The following is a 20,563-nucleotide window of genomic DNA, read 5'->3' as shown; positions in this document are numbered from 1 at the left end:
CCAACTCTGGGGTTGTGGCACTCATCTTGCTTTATTGGCTGAGGGAGCCGGCGTACAGCTTCTGGGTCATGTGGCCAGCATGACTAAGCTGCTTCTGGCGAACCAGAGCAGTGCACGGAAACACCTTCCGCCAGAGTGGTACCTATTTATCTACTTGCAATTTGATGTGCTTTTGAACTGCTAGGTTGGCAGGATCAGGGACCGAGCAACGGGAGCTCACCCCGTCACGGGGATTCGATACGCCAAACTGATTGGCAAGTCCTAGGCTCTGTGGTTTAACCCACATCGCCACCCGCGTCCCAGTACTTCAAGGGTACTGTGTACTATATGATGAAACTGATGTTGACACTAGGATTCCACCAATTCCTTTCTCTAAATAGAGAATTTTGTTTTGTGATTTTAGTGTACAGTGTACCACTGTACACAAGCATGTTACAGAAGCTTCAGGTTACAGACTCCGCTAATCCAGAAATAGTACCTCGGGTTAAGAACTTTGCTTCAGGATGAGAACAGAAATCGTGCATGCTGCGGGAGGCCCCATTAGCTAAAGTGGTACCTCAGGTTAAGAACAGTTTCAGGTTAAGAACGGACCTCCGGAACGAATTAAGTTCTTAACCAGAAGTACCACTGTATTCCTTTTTTAAACTATTTTTCTAAAGCTCTTGATGTAAAGATAAGCTTAAAAGTGCCTAGGGACTGCCTCCAAAGTCGCAGTATTGGCAAAATCAAGATTCCATTGTCTACAGAATGGGACATTATTTAATTGCTACAGTACTGCAAAGCCTGGAAGAGCTTGCAAAATCAAATAAAAACATAATTAAAATAGCTAGCCATGAAACATTAGAAACCAGCAGCCTTCTACCCAGTGTTGCTCAGAAATTCTAAAAAACCAAATAAATGGTGAAGTTTTGAAAGTCCACTCTCTTGATTTAAAATAGTGTCCCATTTGCATCCAAACATACACAAAAACCTGCTCCTTGATCTCAAATTTTGGTGATGATACCTAAGAGGTGTCCAGATGCATAGCAAACAAGCAAACAATTTTGCAAAATAAATAACAGATTATAAATAAACACTGTGGGACAACAAAACAGAAAAATACGGGATTTTGCTTTTTACTTCACCTTTAAAGTATAGGTTGGCAGTTCTCATGCAAGGAAAAAACTAGCACAGTATGCAAATATTTCTCGGGGACAAAGTTCTAGTTACAACTGATGGGCGACTGCTTCAGAATGATATGGAAAATAGGGAAGTTAAGAACATGCATTGGAAGCAACCCTCAAGTGCTGAGCACACTGGCCATTTCTGCAGCAGAGCTATAGGAGCCTTTACCAACTTGAGGCCTTCAGGTGATGTTCTCAAATAATTGGCTTGGCTCTAACAGCTTTCTTGATGTTTTAATTATCTAGTTTTGATCTTTGAGGGCATTGCACTGGGCTATATAATGCAGTGTTGAATGTTGCAGAATATGAGTAATCAAGAAAACGTAAAAGATAACTGTCCAGCTCATCTGTACAGTAGGTTTCATCATTGTGGACTGAAACCTTCGCCAATAGGTGGCAATAAAGGATAAAAACTGAAGTAACATCTCCCCCACACCACTCTTAAAAAGAAAGAAGTTTTCCAACTAATCCTAGACAAAAACATGAGACACAGACAATATAATCTCTGTACTATAGGGCTGGGGTGGGGCTTCTATTCATCACTTGTTTTTGTTTGGAAAATCAGATATTGTCATAATGCTATTTAAAGAACTTTCTACTTCATAACATTTTCACATGTCTCTGAGCACAATGCAGTGTGTATCAGCACAGAAATGCCTGCCAAGGGCCCTTTGCTCTTGTGCCAGTTTCCTTTATTTATTTCGTTTTAAGTCATTGTGGACATTTTAGCATGCCCCTATCAAAAGTTTCCCATTTCAGCCGCTGTTTGTGTGAAGAAGACTCATTTGGCCTTCTCTGATGCCATTTACAGTGGTACCTCGGGTTAAGTACTTAATTCGTTCCGGAGGTCCGTTCTTAACCTGAAACTGTTCTTAACCTGAAGCACCACCTTAGCTAACGGGGCCTCCTGCTGCCGCCGCGCCGCCGGAGCACGATTTCTGTTCTCATCCTGAAGCAAAATTCTTAACCTGAAGCACTATTTCTGGGTTAGCAGAGTCTGTAACCTGAAGCGTATGTAACCTGAAGTGTATGTAACCTGAGGTACCACTGTATTTGAAACATGCTCCCAAATAACTGTTAGGATAATGGCATTTTATTATATAAAACCTAGGAGAGATTTCCATTTAACGATAGGGCATGCAGCAGAACCCTGTAGAAATAAATCCCATTGACTTAAATGGGACCTACTGTAGGTAGGGTGGTCTGGCGAGCATGTTCTTCAGTGAGGAATCTTCTGTTTGTAGGCCTGTCAGTCCAAGGTCTAGTTTAAAGCTAAGGAACCGTAAGAAGGTAGAAAAAGAGGGGATTTGAAGTTGCCCATCGACACAGCACCACAGACTGAGGAGGCATATAAGGCCATTTCCCCCACAATGTTGAGATGCACTGGGTTTCTTTTTAATGAGCAAGTGTGATGTAATGGTTAGAGTGTGGACCTGTGGGAGCCATGTCAGAGGCTCACGATGGGTAATGAGGGAAACACAACCACATGCATCGCAATACAATAGTACCTCGGATTAAGAACTTAATTCATTCTGGAGGTCCGTTCTTAACCTGAAACTGTTCGTAACCTGAGGTACCACTTTAGCTAATGGGGCCTCCCACTGCCGCCGTGCGATTTCTGTTCTCATCCTGAAGCAAAGTTCTTAACCCAAGGTACTTTTTCTTGGTTAGTGGAGTCTGTAACCTGAAGCGTCTGTAACCCGAGGTACCACTGTAACAAATAGCCAGAAAGATGGCAGTCTCCCATTAAATAGCTCCTAGGTGATCCTGACTCTGCTGAACTTTGACTATTTTCATGAATGTGGCAGTATTTAAAAATGTAATTACCGTACTTTTCAGTGTATTAGACACCCCCATGTAGAAGGCGCCCCCTATTTTGGGGGACTCAAATTTAAGAAAATGGGGGAAGATGGCTCAGAGTTGTTGAGCTTTGAGGGGGGGCGTGTTTAACTTTGGAGGAGGGAATTGCTGAAAACCGCTCATCTGCACGTGTCAAAAAAACCATCTCACGTCTGTCCCCTCGCTGGCAGAAGCTGTCAATTGCCAGCCCAATTACCACAGCATCAGCTAATCAACACCAGCCATTGACACAGACCTAGTCTTAAACTTAGTCTTATACATGGAAACGTACGGTATCTTACTTGAGTCAGAAAATGTGGTCTGATGTGTCCTGTGAATTACTGTGCCCAGTCTTGGGCAGGGAAGTCCAGCTTTAAAAACTGGTGCAGAAATAGCCAGCTCTTTTTTTTTTAAAGCATATATTAATCTTCCATGGCTACAGATAAAATTTGGGCATCGTCTAAAGAGATCTGAGCAGAGCTGGGCATGACATCAAAGATAGAAGAAGTGGGGATTTGTTGGCCGTTCTGCATGATAATCTAACCACAGAAACCATTCCCCTTTGTTCCCTCTACTAAGTATTTGTTGCTACTCAAATATCTGATGTAAATTCCAGTTTTGTTTAAAGCCTGTATTCTATTGGATTTAAAGAACAGTTTTGTCTATGCCTATCTTGTGCCTTTCATGGCCCGTTATATGTTAATTTTCCTGACCCTGATTCAGGCACATTGCCAGTGTGCCTAAAAAAATTATTGGATGCCTGACTTTCAGCTCATTCCAGATCTGCATGAAGTAGACTGTGCTGCCTGGCACAAGCATGGTAGTTAGCAAGGTGTCTGTGCTGTTCAGCAATCATAAAGGCCGCAGTTGTACCGTGTGTGTGTGTGTGTGTGTGTATAGTTCCTGTAACATATATAACTACTGAAATATATCCAAGCTTGATACCAGAGCAAAATCTCAAACTTGAGGTGACAGACACTGTTTTTCTTAAGGGCTAAAAGTTCTGCAGTGGGGCTCATTCCAATAAATGTGGTTGACGTGTGAGAAGGTAGTTAAATTTTGGGATGAATGTTTAATGAAATCCACAAAATTGCTGGACAAAAGGTGGCTAAATTCCCAGAACTGGCTTTGTTAAATCTTTTTGGTGGGCAAAATGCAGGTGTGCGCTTTAAACCACCGGCTATTTTTCACAGTAACTAGGCACCGGAAATATATATGGAAGGAGCCTCTTTGACGAATTGGTATAATAAGGTCTGGAAATTGGCACTTGTTGAGAAACTCACCAATAAGTGCAGAATGGTACAAGGTATAAACGAAATGAATCTGTAACGGCAGAGTAGCATAGCTTCATTATGCATACAGTGAAGAATGGCTATAAAGGACTTCATATAAGCATTTCTGATTGCTTTGGCAGCCAGCAGCAAAAATTCTGATGTGCTTGCACTGACTGTCTCTCCAAGAAGACAATGTTTCCTTGCGCACCCTACTACAGTCATACCTCATGTTACGTTTGCTTCAGGTTGCGCATTTTCAGGTTGTGTCCCGCGGCGACCTGGAAGTACCGGAAAGGGTTACTTCCGGGTTTCGCCGCTCGCGCATGCGCAGACGCACAAAATGACATCACACGTGTGCGCAGAAGCAGCAAATTGCAACCCGCGCGTGCGCAGACGTGCAGACGCGGGTTGCGTTCCTTTCAGGTTGTGAACGGGGCTCCGGAACGGATCCCGTTCGCAACCAGAGGTACCAATGTACTGTAAGACTTTTTCTTAAAACATAAACTGCCTTGTGCCCCCATCCTACATTTCCTGCCATCCTGAATGGGAAATAGCAGGAGTGCCAACAAGTCTTTTAATAGTAGCTAGGCCAGACCTCGAGCAAATAAATGGCACAAACTGATACTATTTTATGTGCCAAGAAAAGGGGAGGGGTGAGAGAGACTGGAGGTAATCCACTGAAAGGGAAAGCATGGGGTGGGGGTGGGGAAGTGCTGACCAATGGTCAGGTCTCCTTGCTCTGAGAGTTAACTAGCCCAGAGCTACAATGGAATTAACAGTACAGGCAAATGAGTTCATCTTTGACTAATGGTATTATAGTCAAGAACAAAGGAATGACTAATTATTCATCGCTTAATTGCCCACTCCCATCTACCTTTTTCTTGAATGTTAACAAACTGGTCTGGAGCCAACTGTAGCATCAGCTAGTAATAGTTTTAAGCACCATTAGGCCACCGTCATGGCAATTTAAATTGTCACTTTCTATTAAAAGGTCTAAACTCCAACGGGTTTCGGCGGAAAATGTGCTGTTCTGCCAGCGCTATTAAACAAAGACACCCTCTTCGTGCAATGTCAGTGGAACACATTTTAAATAAGGGTTCAGCTGCACCACACTAATTTAAACTACAGTATTGCTTTCTGCTAAAGAATAGAACCCTGATTTGGGCAAACACCCCCCCTTAAGCTCTGTGACAGTTTCCGTGATTACTCTTAACACATTTAAACCCGTGTGTGTGTGTTTGAATGTGCTACAGCATCTCTAGGACTTTCGCCGTAAAAGAGAATTGCATTTTAAAAGAAACATTTCTTTAAATAATCTTGTGATTATGGTCTGTATTTAATGATCTTTTATTAATCGTAGAGTGTATGTGTGTGTATACAAACGCATGCATGCACACACACACACAATACGTTTGACAAATTAAGGGGAGGACAAGGACAAAAAGCTACAAAAGGGAGAGACACTGAGAGTTTGGGTGTGGCAGGACTAACTGAAACAGGTGACTAAACCAAAGGCTTTGTTTGCATTACAAATTGAAAAGCAGGACAACTTTTGGGGCTTTTCCACAGGGACCAGGGAGAATCAGTCCTGTGAAGATGGTGAAGGGCTCACCAACTGACCATCCTTGGGATCCTGTGAATTAAAAACCATTAACCTGAGCTGGAGGTTCATGGTGCAAGCACGATAAGATGACTGAGAGCTTAATTAATGGCTTCGATATGAAGGTGGCTTACCTTTGCAAGCGGAGTCAGCTTACGTTGCCAGAGAAGGCACCATAGCTCAGTGGTAGAGCACCTACATTTTGCATGCAGAAGCCCCCAGGTTCGATCCATGACATCTCCAGGTAGAAGGACCAAAAAGGAAGTGATGGGAAGGCTTTTTGCCTAAGACTCTGGGGAGAGCCACTGCGGGTAGCCAAACAATAGTGGAGTACAAGGGCAAATCACTTCATCTTGATTAAGGCTGCTTCCTGTGTCCATTGCTGCTGTTTGGTCATGTCCAGTGGATGGCACACCTGGGAGTATTGCACTTATTTCCAAGTACATACTGCAGTGAGAAAGAGAGAGACCCCCCCCCCATTTTAGGTTAATTAAGCTGTGTACCCTCTTCTGTTTACTCTTCATCCAGTGCACTCCCACAACTGGTTTGGGAAGCGGAGTACATATGACATTATTCCCAATCCATATCTATCGATGCTGCATTTTTGATGTGTTTCCCCCCCCCCCAAAACCAGCTTTGATCCAAATTGAGAAAAAGACAAGCTATGCCGGCGATGTTTACACAGCATTAATTGTCCGCCGCTTCCCCATTCACAAAGACATTCTGCATGGCGTCCTGAACACCTTCCTCTGAATTCCCTCTGTCATAGTTCAGAGGAAGCCATTACAGATATTTTTATGCATTTAAAGTGTGGACATTTTAACATCTTAAATGACATTGCAATAGTAATGTTGCACATGACAATAAAAAATAACATGTTTTATGAGCCTGGTTTATCTACCTCACTCCTCCTGGACAAAAGAGTGTGCAAAACATAGACATTTCTCTGAGCGACAAGGAATCAGAGAGAATAACGCAATTACAATCTTTGGTATTGGTGGCCTAATTTAGACACTGAAGAATATTTGAGCAGTAGTAATGGCTGGTATTTTATTTCAATGGCCTTTGAAGCTTGTTCCAGTATATCAGAGAGTCCCTTATGTCATGTGCAATACGTTTTCACTGAAGTGTATTAGACTTGTTAGAAGTAAATGAGTCATAACATTTCAGCTCCCTCTGTTATGTTCTCGGCTGTTGCAGTTATTGCTCTGAAGGACACTGAGACAGTCATCTTGAGATAAATATCTCTGTGATGGCTATAGATACAATTTTTATGTCTCCACAATTACATTTCTAACTTCAAAGCACTCCACATTTTACCACTTTACAGCCATGAAAAAAAACCACGTCAGAAATCGATTCACATCTGACCCTCACGAGAATAATATGCAAGGGAGGGGGATCGAAAGTCATTTTCTTGACAGAATTAGGAACACTTTCTGCTTCCAATTTTTTTTACAAGGGAGAAAAGAAGATACCTGCACTTATCAGATAGCATGTGAATTCAGTGGTAATCGGGGAACAAGTAAGCAGGAGAAGGACAACATTATGACTGAGAGGGTACAGATAAAGCAAAGAGGTTATTATAGGTGCCACTGGAAAGAAAAGGCAATGGAAGACAGACAGAACAGGGCTTTCATCCCAGACACATTATGGGAGAGGGAACAAGGCACATATACACAAGCAGAAACCAAGGGTCATTGGGAATCTGCAAGGTGTTTAAATCAATGGGATATTTGCATTCACAACACTGTTTTATGACCATGATAACAGCATGGAGCAAGTCACCCTAAGGGGCAAAATGATCAGGCAACAAAGCCTGATTTATCTGCTTGTTCAGTTGCTAAACTGCCCTTTAGCATAGAGATCCCGTAGACATTTTTGGGATTTCAAATGTTCTGGCACTCTGGCAGAGTAAAAGGCACTCATTTCTGCCACAGAGTCAACCTCCACTGGCATCTCTGTTGTTTTCTGGCTTGCCTGAGGAGTTCACTGTAGCAAGCCACTCCAGAAGTAAGGCCAAGACAGAATGGCAATGGCAAGCGGCCTCCTTTTTGCATGGCCAGAAGTCTAAATGAAGCCAACTAGATGGTCCAAGGCAATCACACAGTACCAAAGGTGGGGGGTAGGCTTTAATTTTTGTGGTTTGTGGCAAAATGTCTCTAGAATCTGTCCAGGAGAATAAAGTTGGAAGATTCAGGAGAGACAAAAGGAACTACTTCTTCATGCAAAACGTAAAGGTAAAGGACCCCTGGATGTTTAAGTCCAGTTGAATTTGACTATGGGGTGCAGATTTCATCTCCATTTTCAGGACAAGGGAGCCGGCATTTGTCCGCAGACAGCTTTTCTGGGTCATGTGGCCAGCATGGCTAAACTGCTTCTGGTACAACAGGACACCGTGACAAGTGCCAGAGAGCACAGAAACGTCATTTACCTTCCCGCTGCAGCAGTAGCTATTTATATACTCATGCTGGCATGCTTTCAGACTGCTAGGTTGGCAGGAGCTGGGACAAAGCAATGAGGGCTCACTGCCAACTTTATGATCAGGAAGCCCAAGAGGATTGGTGGTTTAGACCACAGCGCCACCTGCTTCATGCAGCCCATAGTTAAACTATGAAACTTGTTCCCACACCAGCAGTGATGACCACTAACCTGGATGGCTCACTCAGGGAGGATAAACTATGAACAGCTACTAGCCATTATGGCTATGTTTTGCCTCCACGATTGGAGCCAGTAAATGCTTATGAATACCAGTTGCTGGAAACCACAGGGCAGGGTAGAATGCTCTTGTGTTCAGGTTCTGTTTGCAGGTTTCTTACTGGCATGTGGTTGGCTATTATGAGAACAGCATGCTAGACTAGATGGGTCATTGGCCTGATCCAGCAGGCTCTTCTTACCGGTATGTTCATTTTTGTTGACATATGGTCCAGTTGGACACTTCCTAAAATATACTATTTGTTATACGAAGAATTGTGATTCTAATATTCTGCATTTGCCTTCTTTGTTTATTCTCCTATTGATGAAATATATCTGTTTCTTTATGAGTTGTTTGGAATGCTTATCAGTTCAGAAGATGGCTATAAACATTTTATAAGATGTCCTAAATTGATAGCTTTTAAAATCATTCCCATGCGGCAATGTCTTGTTTGAAAAGTTTTGGGGACCTTTGATTACCAATTGCAGATGTAGGGAACCTGTGGGTGCTGCTGAACTGCATCTCCCATGAGCCCTGGCGAGCCTGGCCAATGTCCAGGGATGATGGGAGCTGTAGTTCAACATCTGGAAGTCCAAAGGCTCTGCGCACCTAACCTATTGGTTTCATACTTCTTTCCCTTCCATTATTGCTGAAGAACAATTGCTTGCAACTCTGTGCATGGCGGTTTTTCAGTCTTCCCATTCCAATTGCATGGTGTGATCTTTCAAAACAGCACATGACAATTTCCAGCAGATAATAAAATTTGAAAATTCCCTTCACATGTATAGAAATGCTATGCATGTGCTCACATGCCTTTGTGTATCTTGCAGCAGGCACTGGCCTCATGCTAAAAGTCTGTTTTGCCTCCAGTTTGAGGAGCCAAGTTCCATGCTTAATGCATTTCTACACAATATTTTTGACAATGAGCGTTTCAAGAAGATGAAATATTTTGAATGGCAACAAACAGAATAGCTGCATGTAGAAGAAAACAGCTGCTTTGAGATACAATGGAATCGCAAAGGCTGAAATGAAGGTCAATGCTTTTTCCAATTCAAATGATTTTCCATTACTTACTTTGTGGATTTCCACCCAGTTTACTTAATGCATCACTTTGGAGGGACCTTGTACATTAACGCTGCTGGCAGCATAATGGCAGTGTTCTAAGATTTACATTAGGATAAGGTAGAACTTATGCATTTGAAACCACTGCTATTAAGAGTCCTATTACAGGGTTGTGTGCATAACCAGACACATAAGAAATGCACAACTACAGATGTTGTATTTTGTGCAGTAAAAAAAACAACATGTGAAGTTGCTTATCAGGTATTAATTTTTTTATTTCTTGGTCCTGGAATTCCTATATTAATTCTCATTACTTCATGCTAAAATACAGACGTCTCCTGTGGAATCCAGATTCCTAGGGTTTGATATGTTGATTAAAAACATTCCATTTGACATTAATGCATACCCTTTAAAATGAGTTAAGGGACTGAATATCAGATAGGCAGTTGTGGCAATTTCCAGATAGAAGGGGAAAATACATTATCCAGTAGGTAAAAATTAGGAACCAAAGGGTGGTATTCACCTAAGTTTTACTCAGAATAAACCCACTGAAATAATGAACATGACTAAGTCGGCCCATAAATTTCACTAAGTCTGCTGTGAGTAATACTTGGTTGACTACCATCCAAATAATGTCAAAACAGAGTTCCAATCAGCTGAGGAATCAGTCTCTTTGCTACTGTGTAAACAATACTTCCCTCATTTTGACTAATTCAGTTTGAATAAAAGCATTTGGAAAATTCAGTCCTGCAGTTGCCTACCTGATGATGCCACCATAATTATCCATCACTACTTCTTGGAGTGATGGAACTCTGATTCGCCTCTTCAAAGGCCCTTTAAGCAGCCAAAATATTCTCTCCATGGCATATATTTCCCAGCCTGGAGTATGTGCCTTCTCCAAGGCTGTCTCTGCTCTGATTAGAGCTGACCCAAAATTTGTCACAAGTCATTCCCTAAAGAACATTTTGGATATTTACTTTTTCTTACTTCTCCCAGCCCCAAGAAGGGCACCAATATTCTGACTGGCATTTTCTCCTCCACAATGCCCCAGAATAATGCTAGGCCCATGGCATTGTGGGGAATACAAAATGGTGGCCAGGCTGCCAATAGAGCTGCTACTACCACTTGTGGCAGCATTGAAAGAACAATAACAAAATAAAATCTTACGAAGAGCAAAAGAAACTGTGCTATTGTCACTGCTAATGGTGAATGCCACCCCTGAGGAACTATTGGAGAATTTCTTCTTCCCCCTGAAGAAACAGGGTGAAATGGGACCCACAATTTCTCTGCCTGCAAACGTCAAGCGGCTATTTCCATACGGTCTACCTCAAGAACTTCCTTTCTCTATATTAACCTACTGGAGATAATCTTCTGAGGTCCTTCTTTGTGTGCCTCTTCCACAAGAGGTCTGGAGGGTGGCAACACAAGAATGGGCCTTCTCTGCAGTGGCTTCTCATTTGTGGAATGCTCTGCCCAGGGAGGTTTGGCTGGCGCCTTATATACCTTTAGGAGCCAGGCAGTGTGTTGGGGAGGGGGGAGATTACTGGGTTTTTCTTGTTTTTCTTGTTTTTATTTTTATTATATATTTTGTATTATTATCTTGTGTTTTTATGTTTTGAACCGCCCTGAGACCTGCAGATAGAGGGTGGTATACAAATTTAATAATAATGAGGAGGAGGAGGAGGATGATAATAATACTAACATTCAAGTCTCTCTCCTTCTGCATTCCATGTCTGTTCCCCACTCTCACTCTTAGCTGATTTGTCTTTAGGGTGGTCAAGAAAGAGGACAAAGGAGGACAAATTTTAAAATGATTACTATAGATATGTAGAAAGAATTACCATAATTTAAATCAGGGGCAGGGAACTTTTTTTTTAGCATGAGGACCATATCCCCTTCCAGGGGCCACATATCAGCAGTGGGAAAAGCCACTGGCAAAACTTAGTGCATCAATGGATGTGCATCTCTGTACAAAAAGCTTCATTCCAGCCAGGCAAAAATCTCCATCCCCTCCTCACCCAGGCAAATGAAATACACTTGAAAATTTCAAACTTACATCCCTCCAGAAGCACTCAAGGAAGGCACAGAGCAAAACCAAACCCAATATGACATCTTCCAATTAACTTATTTGAGGATTCCCTTAAATCTAACAATAACTCTGATCTAATTTGGGTGCAAAACAGACAACATAAAAAGATACATGTTACAGACTCAGCTTCTCCAATTCCACAAGGACGTAGATGCACTTCATAAGAGGCACCCGGAAATCTTCGATGCAGAAAGAAAAATATTGAACTTATCTAAAGCCTGAGATGTTATCAAGGTTTACTATCTAGAGACTGTACTTTGCTACATCAGATATGAGGACCATATAAATACCTAATGCTGCTAAGCACCTAAACCCAATCAGGAAAGGCTGCATAGTTGAAAAGGTCAATCGTCACACACCAGAATAGCTTATCTGCTAACAGGTGTGGGTGGGTGGGTGTCTGTATATATAGTAACTAAAGAACATATCTCAAGTCAGAAGAAGTCTCTTTGATTCTAGAGGGAATTTTTTTAACACATGCTTAATTATTTCATAAATCTAAATGAATTCTAATGTGGAAATCTTATACTCACCTGGTTGGAAGTCCAATTGAACACAATGGAGCATGCTTCAGAATGTTTAACAGGGCAATTCTATGCTGGCTCCTCAAAGTAAGTCGCATTGAGTCCAAAGGGACATACTCCGAGCCAGGTTTGTGTGTATACCATTGCAGCCTTATTTAGGCTTATTTGCCTCCTGTATTTACATGTATTTATTTATTTAGTTCTTTATCTCATAAAAAATGAACTCCACTTGATTGTAGAAAACCTCAAAGCGTTTAACAAAAGATAAAACAGTAAGAAGAAGAAAAATTCACAACCCTACTTCAAACATACAAAAGTTAAAATACTAAAAGAGATTCAAATTACCTCAACTTTCTAAGTAATATTCTAAGCATAGATGAAATTTGACGCTGGGTGCTAGCTGAAATGAATCATCTTATTCAGGCCTATGTGATCATGCATTGAAGTGGAACGTTTCTCTGTTATTGCTCTTCTATACAGAAATTTCACCATTAAAACCTTCTTTTTTATCTTTAGGTTTTACATGATAAGGCCATGATTCTCCTGGAACATCTTATGCTCAGGTATGCCTGTTATGGGTGAAGGGTGCGTACACACACAAACACTTATAAATCAAGGCTTTCCCCTTCATAATACAGGCAGCAACTGTTTTAGGCATGTCCAATATGTGTGCGATTGCACACGTGCACATTGTGCTGAACCCGGAAGTGACCTAAAAAGTCACAAAAAGAGGCGGAATGGGGGCAGGGCAGGTTCGGAATGGGGAGTTTGCAGGTTTTTTCAATGGTGTTTCAAATATATGCGATTTCACTTAAACGTGTGGTGCCTTGGAACGTAACCCCCTCCCTCGTGTAAATTGGAAGTTGCCTGTGCTCACATGCAGTGGCTGCGAACAGTGGCGTAGCGTAGGTTGTCAGCACCCGGGGCAAGGCAAGTAATTTGCACCCCCTAACCCGTGGATCTGCGCCCCCTAACCCGTGGATTTGCGCCCCCTAACCCTAACCCCCAGATGTTGCGCCCGGTGTGGCCGGCCCCCCCTGCACCCCCCACGCTACGCCACTGGCTGCGAAGAGATAGGGTGGTGTGTATGCAAACATTTTGATTGGGCAAGTGGCCCTTTATGAATAGCTTGCTGTAGCAGGAATGCTTCTCCAGAAATAAACAGGCTCCCTTGCACATCAGGTGTACAACAGCCAAATCATTTTATCCTTTTCCTTTAGCAAGAATTTGAACGTTAAATCTATAGTGGCTAAAACAATGCTTTTCAAACTGTGTTCTGGGGAAACCAGTGTGGTTCCTTATTGTCAGTTTCTCAGTGAAAAGAGCTATAATGGTGAGCAACTTTCCCGAAAAGGCAACTTGTCTGACATTAGCCATTTCTCCCCTGGCACTGCATAGCTGTAGAAATGTTTAGGTGCATTCCAGTAAGAATGGAATATGGAACATATTCTAAGATTAGGGTCCCCTGCAATGCATTGGGATTATATTGTAGATGCGCAGGGATGGCAGACGTGCAGATGGGTTGATGTGAAAAAGTGGGTTTCCTGGGCCGAGATTATCTGAAAACCACGTAGTGCACCTTTGATTTATTGCTCAGTCTTTCCCATTTACAACAACAAATACTGAAATAGTATCACTTGCAAAAAAAAAAAACCCCAGCAACACCCTTCTGCATGGTGCAGTATATTGTTCAATTGTTAAGGCTCAGCAAAAGGAAACGTTCAAAGCACAATGTCATCTTTTATACAGAACCATTTCACATGTTACTGTGTACCATGAGAACAGGTTGCGGTTTACAGCATTGCACCCTGCTGAGGGCAATGAAGCTGGTAACAGTTGGTGGAAAAGGTGTGGCATACCAAACATCCTGGCCAGAAGAGACAGCCCTTTCAGTCTCACATCGCCCTGTCTCTGTCTCTATTTGACCTCTTAGGACCTGGCTGCTAGTGCCAGATCTCTGTGTTTCACCTGACTATTGTTTTGCCGCTTCTTATCTTGTGGAACTGTAGAAGGAAGGTAGCAGAGCATTTGGACAGTCAATGTTTCACTGATTTCAGACGTGCCTGTCACCTCAGCCAGCAGAGCTTGACTGGAAGAACAAAAGGGAACTAGCAGAAAGCTGATCTCAGTCTTCCTTACAGCTGCAGCACTCAGAGAAAGAAAAGAATCTGAACAGGGAGGGCTAGAGAGAAAAGAAAGGAAAACGTCCCTAAAGAAAGTTCCTAAAATGGAAGAAGCGGGAAATAATGGGACATTGGATCCTGTCTGTTCTGCAAATGAACGTCCATACGCACAAGTAATATTAGAAAGTAAGTTTATTCACTGTTGAGAACAACGTAAGTCTGTGTGAATAAATCCTTTTTGGGTTTTTTTTACCAAATTAATCAAACTGGTGTGTGTGTGTGTTAATGAGAAGCTTTTTCTTTCACTGTTGCTCTGGACTGACCTACTTTTTAAATGGCATTTGAAATGAGGAGGACACATTAATGTTCATCAGAAAGGCTTAAAGGCAAACTTAATCTAGTGTTGATGAATGCATAATGACTTTGAATGGCAAATTTATTCACCTGTAACTTTAAAATTAAAAAGAGTTTCAACCACAAAAACAGAAAGATGCTTCTTTCTAGCAGGGCTCCTGCAGGAAGAATTCCAAACAGATATATGATTGTTGATGATTATGATAATATTATTTTATTTATTTCATAAAATGTATATACTGCTTGATTGTAAAAAAACCCACTCACAGTGATTTACGAAATGATAAAATGATAAAATAAAAATTACAACCATACTTTAAAACATAAAACAAAAGTTAAAATACTAAAACAGATTAAAATCACCTCAACTTTCTAAGTATCTGGGTAAGCTAGTTTAAGAAGAGTTTGGATTTGATATCCCGTTTTATCACCACCCGAAGGAGTCTCAAAGTGGCTCACAATCTCCTTTCCCTTCCTCCCCCACAACAAACACACTGTGAGGTGAGTGGGGCTGAGAGACTTCAGAGAAGTGTGACTAGCCCAAGGTCACCCAGCAGCTGCATGTGGAGGAGCGGGGAAGCGAACCCGGTTCCCCAGATTATGAGTCTATCGCTCTTAACCACTACACCACACTGGCTCTCTAAACAGGAATATTTTTAGCAGGCACAAAAAAGAGTACAGTGGAGGTGCCTGATTGATTTCAATAGGCAAGGAGTTCCGGAGCTCAGGTGCTGCCGTACGAAACAAATGCGGAATGGGCAATATGTGTGATAACGCTATTTATTAGTCACTGTTCTCATGGGAATGAGCAACTGACACTGATCAGAAATGGGGAACTTTAGGTGTGTGGATCAAAGCAGGCATTTCCCACAGTGCCTCTGTCTTGTATGATCAGTTCCACCTGCTAGAAAGTAAGTGTCAAAGCTTTCCTGCTGTTCTCAAGTATGGGGTCATGTGGACACAGAGAATGGCAAGGGAAAGGGGAAGTTTAAAACTTCTTGAACTATGATATGACAGTAGTACAGGAATGAATGTGTAGTTGTGTATAGACACTAAAGGCACAACTAGCCTCAGTGTGGGACACCTGCACTTAGACTCGTCCGCACATTTATTTATTTTTTAATGAGCTGAATTTATTAGGCTCTGCAATGCTGTGAGCAACACTGGGGTGGTGTCTGGAAGGGCTGCATTTTCCCTGGAATCAGAGCCCATAGTTACAGCACTGGGTCTGTTTATCTGGAATCACAGTCACAGTTTACTGCCAATTAATCAGTGTCAAAGCATTCTTTTTTTTTTTAAAGGTCATTCACAAAACATCCTGTTAAAAAGATGTGGGATTGCCCTTTGGTTCTATAGCAATCTTGATGGGTGTTACTGACTAGGAAGAGATATCACAGATCAGGAGAGAGCCAATAGATAATATTTTAGTGGTGGCAAAGTTCCAAACTGCGGCGAAATGGAAAAATATAAAGCCCCTAGCAATGAAGGAAGAAGGTATGATTCAATTGATGCAAAAGCTTACCCAGAATTTGCATCAATGAATTTACAGATATCATACAGCAAATCCCAGATGTAATTATGACTGTGTAGAAGAAGAAGAAGAAGAGTTTGGATTTGATATCCCGCCTTTCACTCCCTTTAAGGAGTCTCAAAGCGGCTAACATTCTCCTTTCCCTTCCTCCCCCACAACAAACGCTCTGTGAGGCGAGTGGGGCTGAGAGACTTCAAAGAAGTGTGACTGGCCCAAGGTCACCCAGCAGCTGCATGTGGAGGAGCGGAGATGCGAACCTGGTTCCCCAGATTACGAGACTACCGCTCTTAACCACTACACCACACTGGCTCTCAGTGTGTAGAACAATTGTTCCTGATTCTAGATGTAATTGACACAGCTAACTAGCAATACAAGAGAACTATGATTCTCTTTGATAGCAGATAGTGTGGGGAGGAGAGTGTACATCTGTCTGTCTGTCTGTCTGTCTGTCAGTCAGTCTATCTACTTGTTACTGAATGCACATGCATCCAAACAGGTACATAGTCTACTATTCCTGATTATACCAAATTTTATTCCTTTATTTTTTTAAAAAAATTACTAATTAAAAATTATAGTCATTACTAAACTGTGTTTGTGATTTTAAGCACTTAAAAAACAAATAGGCGTGGTGCTTCATTAATGTGAACATTTTTGGCCAGAAAAGCTCAAGTAAAAGAAAGGGGGAGTGAATTCAGGCAGCCAATGTACCATGTGATAAATGTGGAGGAACTGCGCTTGTTTATTCAATGTGGGCCTAAGATGGCCGTGGCTGCTTTTGTAGTGCTCTGTGGTTGCTGTGTGGTGCTACCCCTAGTTATATACTCATTCTGTAGCTACAGAGTGAAGACCTAAGTTCTACCTTCCCCACAATGCATTGCTGCACTGCTGCAGTGTTTTACCACTACCAATACTTCCTTGTTCTTCCTCTATGGAACTTGGTTGTTTAGCCTCTTCCCACATTCTTGTATTAATACATACTGATAATGGAGTATGTAATATGGGTTTCCAAATACTTTTCACCCTGTAACAGCAATGCCTCAACTGTTTTTTCCCCTAGAGGTGGGGCGCTGAAACTGGAAATGAGCCCTACCAGGAGAAAAAAATACATAATACAGCCGTACCTTGGAAGTCGAACGGAATCTGTTCCGGAACTATGTTCGACTTCCAAAACGTTCGGAAACCAAAGTGCAGCTTCTGATTGGCTGCAGGAGGCTCCTGCAGCCAATCAGAAGCCACGGAAGCCCCGTTGGACATTCAGGTTCCAAAGAATGTTCACAAACCAGAACACTGACTTCCAGGTTTGCGGCGTTCAGGAGTCAAAACGTTCGAGTACCAAGGTGTTCAGGATCCAAGGCATGTCTGAATGCCAAACAAGCCTTTATCCCTAGTTTCAGCTAAGACCAGCTAGAAACATTCATCTCTTTCTCTCACGCATACACGCACACACCCACTGCTACTGTCTCTCATGGCCCTGGATTGTGAATTAAGGTTATGCTTACCTTATATTAAGCATGCTTGCTTGCTTTTACCAGGCTGAAGTATTCCATTTCTTTATGTGCTGCAGCTTGTTGTTTACATTTGCCACAACTCTTTATCCTTTCAGGCCTTGATTTGACAGGAATATTGCTGTTTGGTATCCTGACTTTAATGACACTGACTGCTGACCTGGTGTTTGTGGAGGAAGTCTTCTATATCTACCGCAAAATCCCACCCTCCAAAAGATCCATTTTTATTTGGGTAAATGCAGCTGCTCCAGTAAGTTGAATAAATAAATTAGTTGGGTTGGGGCAACTGGCTAAAATGTTTTTAAATGTTTTAGAGTTCTAATTTTGGTTCCTCGGTTTTGTTTTTGTCGGGTTGGTGTGGGTTATATGTTTAGTTGGGGTTGGCGGTTATTTTAATTTGAGTATAACAGCAAGCTGTTTGTTGTTATTGTTATGATGTTGTTGATGTTGTTGCTGTTGTTTTCTTCTATTGATTTATTGGTTTGTTTGTTGCTTGTATAGGATATTTTGTTTTTTTAATATTTAATGTTCTCTTGTGTTTTTATATATGTTATAAGCTACCCTGAGTGGCTGGGGAAACCCGGTCAGATGGGCGGGATATAAATTATTATGATTATGATTATTAAATTACACTAAGCATGGAAAATCCTCTTAGTACTCACGTAAGGGCATCCAGAGATGACCCTATTACTGGGTCTCTGGCAATGCCTTCCTTTTAGGGACAGGCAGCAGCATACATTATTTGCATGCAGAAATTCTCTTTTTTTAAAAAAAAAAATTTATTAACAGGCCAATCACATCACATTATCCAAATCACGTTAGTTCCAAATTATACAGCCAAATTTTAAATTTTGTTGGGGGTACCCATACATCAAGCTCCGCACGAGTCCAAAACTCCGAACGAGTCCAAACATCACTTATATTACTGCTTTAATTAGACAGTTCTATCCAGTTCAATCTAGATAGTCCTTTATTACTTTCTTTCTCTTCTTGTTGTTATCGTATATTCCTTTCTTTGAGATCTCTGATAATTTTCACAAGCAGATTGAAAACAGGCATCCTCTGTGTGGGTTTTGTACTCTTCAAAGATCATATCGCTCAGGGACAGCCTCTGTTCAACGCTTCCATAAAAAAATTAATCTTCGGTCTGTCCTTTACTTTTCTCAGGCTTGCCAAATAAATCAAATGAATCAGGAGGCTCTGTCAGGTCAAGCTTGCGTTCCAACATTCCTTCTCTTTCAAACGATCCTGATTCTCCTCCCCCTGTCCTTCTTTCTCCGGCAAGCCTGTCTTGGCGAGACGCCATTTTTTAACTGCGTCATAAAATTTTTCCTCTTTCTCACTGTTCACCAATCCTCTCTCCTGTTATAATCCATCCCACACAGTTCTTGAATTCCTGCTTGTGATTAATAAAAACGCAACGATCTTATTTCTATCTGGGGTGAAGGGTTATTAATATCACATCGTGCAAAGAAAAAAAAGGGTTTTTTCCTCCACCCCCCCCTTCATTCCAAACATACAGTCTCCTAGTGGTGATTCATCAGAAGATTTACTTATCCATCCGTCACTCCCGGTCACAGAGATCCATTAATCAGCAGTCTTATCTCTCGAACATTACTTGATGTATGTGCTTCAGCTTCATTCCAATCATATGTTTCCAATTATAATTCCGAGCTGAAGCTAACCAGCACACGCTAATTGGAATCGGCGTCAGGAAGATCTGACTTCACCGAGGGCTCGTGCCAAGTGTTCGGCACCCCCATCTCTCGGATCAGGGGGTGCATTGTGAACACCGCTGGCAAAGGCAGCACCCCCCGTCTCCTGGGGGGGGGGTAGGAAGACTGCATACATCCCATAGCAGCCCCGTAATTACCTCGTATGGGTCAGAGAGATGTTATTGTCGGCCATCTTCCAACGCGTCACCTGGTGGCCCCCCTGCATGCAGAAATTCTCAGGTCCAATCCCTGGCGTCTTCGGCTAAAACTGGAGTGGGGAACCATCAGACCCAGGGGCCAAATGTGGCCCTCCAGCCCTCTTTACCCAGCTGCTAAGACTCTGCCCAAGTGACACACACCCAGGCAATATCTCTCACTGGCGTTGCTCTCAGCTCTCTTTCAGTGATTTCATGTGGCTGGGAAGTGCTCTTGAAGTGTGTTAATATCTCTTGCTTGCTTGCCTGGATGGATGGATGGAAAACAGAGAACCGTGTGTCTGGCCACATCCACTTTTACCACACCCAACACTGGCATGCAGCACTCAGAAGCTTGCGCACATGGGAAGGTGGCCCTCAGGCTGAAATAGGCTTCCCACCCCTGAGTTAAAACAATGAATAGCCAATGACTCTGGACTACTGATGCCAATCAGAGTAGACAATACTGGCCTACTTGGACAAATAATATGATAAATTACAATGCCGCTTCCTATGATGCCACTTGGATACTGGGCTTCCCCAGGTAGGGCTTCTCCATCTGATGTTTTCTGAAGGAAAAGTTCTTTAGGAAGAGCTCTAATCTGATGTTCTGATCTGATGCCTAACTCAAGACTAGATAATATTGAATTGTGTCTAAATCTGAACTGAAGGGATATTCATTTAGAAGATAATAGATTCCCCCGCCCCCTGCCCCCAAATCTACTTACGGTAGTTAATAAATAGGTTTTGCCCTGAATGTTCCTCTCTCTTTCCAGGTGATTGCCACTACGTCATGTATTGGGATGTGGATTCCTCGCTCAACAATGTTTACAGATTTTACTGCAGCAGTGTATGTTTTCTCTATCTTTTTAGATATGCATTTACCCGTCTGTTT

The 20,563-nt window shown here is 42.1% G+C and overlaps 1 protein-coding gene and 1 long non-coding RNA gene across 6 annotated transcripts in view; one reads left to right on the top strand and one right to left on the bottom strand.

The window, feature by feature from the left end:
• Nucleotides 1-5,748: 5,748 nt before the first annotated feature.
• On the bottom strand, nucleotides 5,749-12,779 carry LOC310677072. The gene is made up of 3 exons (XR_014510912.1): nucleotides 12,256-12,779; nucleotides 11,336-11,398; nucleotides 5,749-6,323 (listed from the first exon to the last, which is right to left on the bottom strand). It is a non-coding gene; the product is annotated as an uncharacterized lncRNA (long non-coding RNA).
• The window catches only part of LOC310677061 (organic solute transporter subunit alpha-like), a 31,263-nt gene continuing 23,473 nt past the window's right edge, over nucleotides 12,774-20,563 (top strand). For 4 of the 5 annotated variants that reach the window (XM_083439358.1, XM_083439355.1, XM_083439356.1 and 1 more), the window contains exons 1-3: nucleotides 13,718-14,555; nucleotides 17,858-18,009; nucleotides 20,445-20,518. In XM_083439358.1, coding sequence (XP_083295484.1) covers nucleotides 14,474-14,555; nucleotides 17,858-18,009; nucleotides 20,445-20,518 — 308 coding nt within the window. In that variant the 5' untranslated portion in view covers nucleotides 13,718-14,473. Of the gene's footprint in view, nucleotides 12,810-13,717; nucleotides 14,556-17,857; nucleotides 18,010-20,444; nucleotides 20,519-20,563 lie in introns of those variants that run through there. The other variant, XM_083439359.1, reaches the window with a different exon arrangement.

This window comes from Podarcis tiliguerta, assembly GCF_965153285.1.
Source record: "Podarcis tiliguerta genome assembly, chromosome: 4".
Lineage (NCBI taxonomy): Eukaryota > Metazoa > Chordata > Lepidosauria > Squamata > Lacertidae > Podarcis > Podarcis tiliguerta.
Note: the sequence above shows the minus strand (reverse complement) of the source record. Positions and strands in the feature narration are given on the sequence as shown.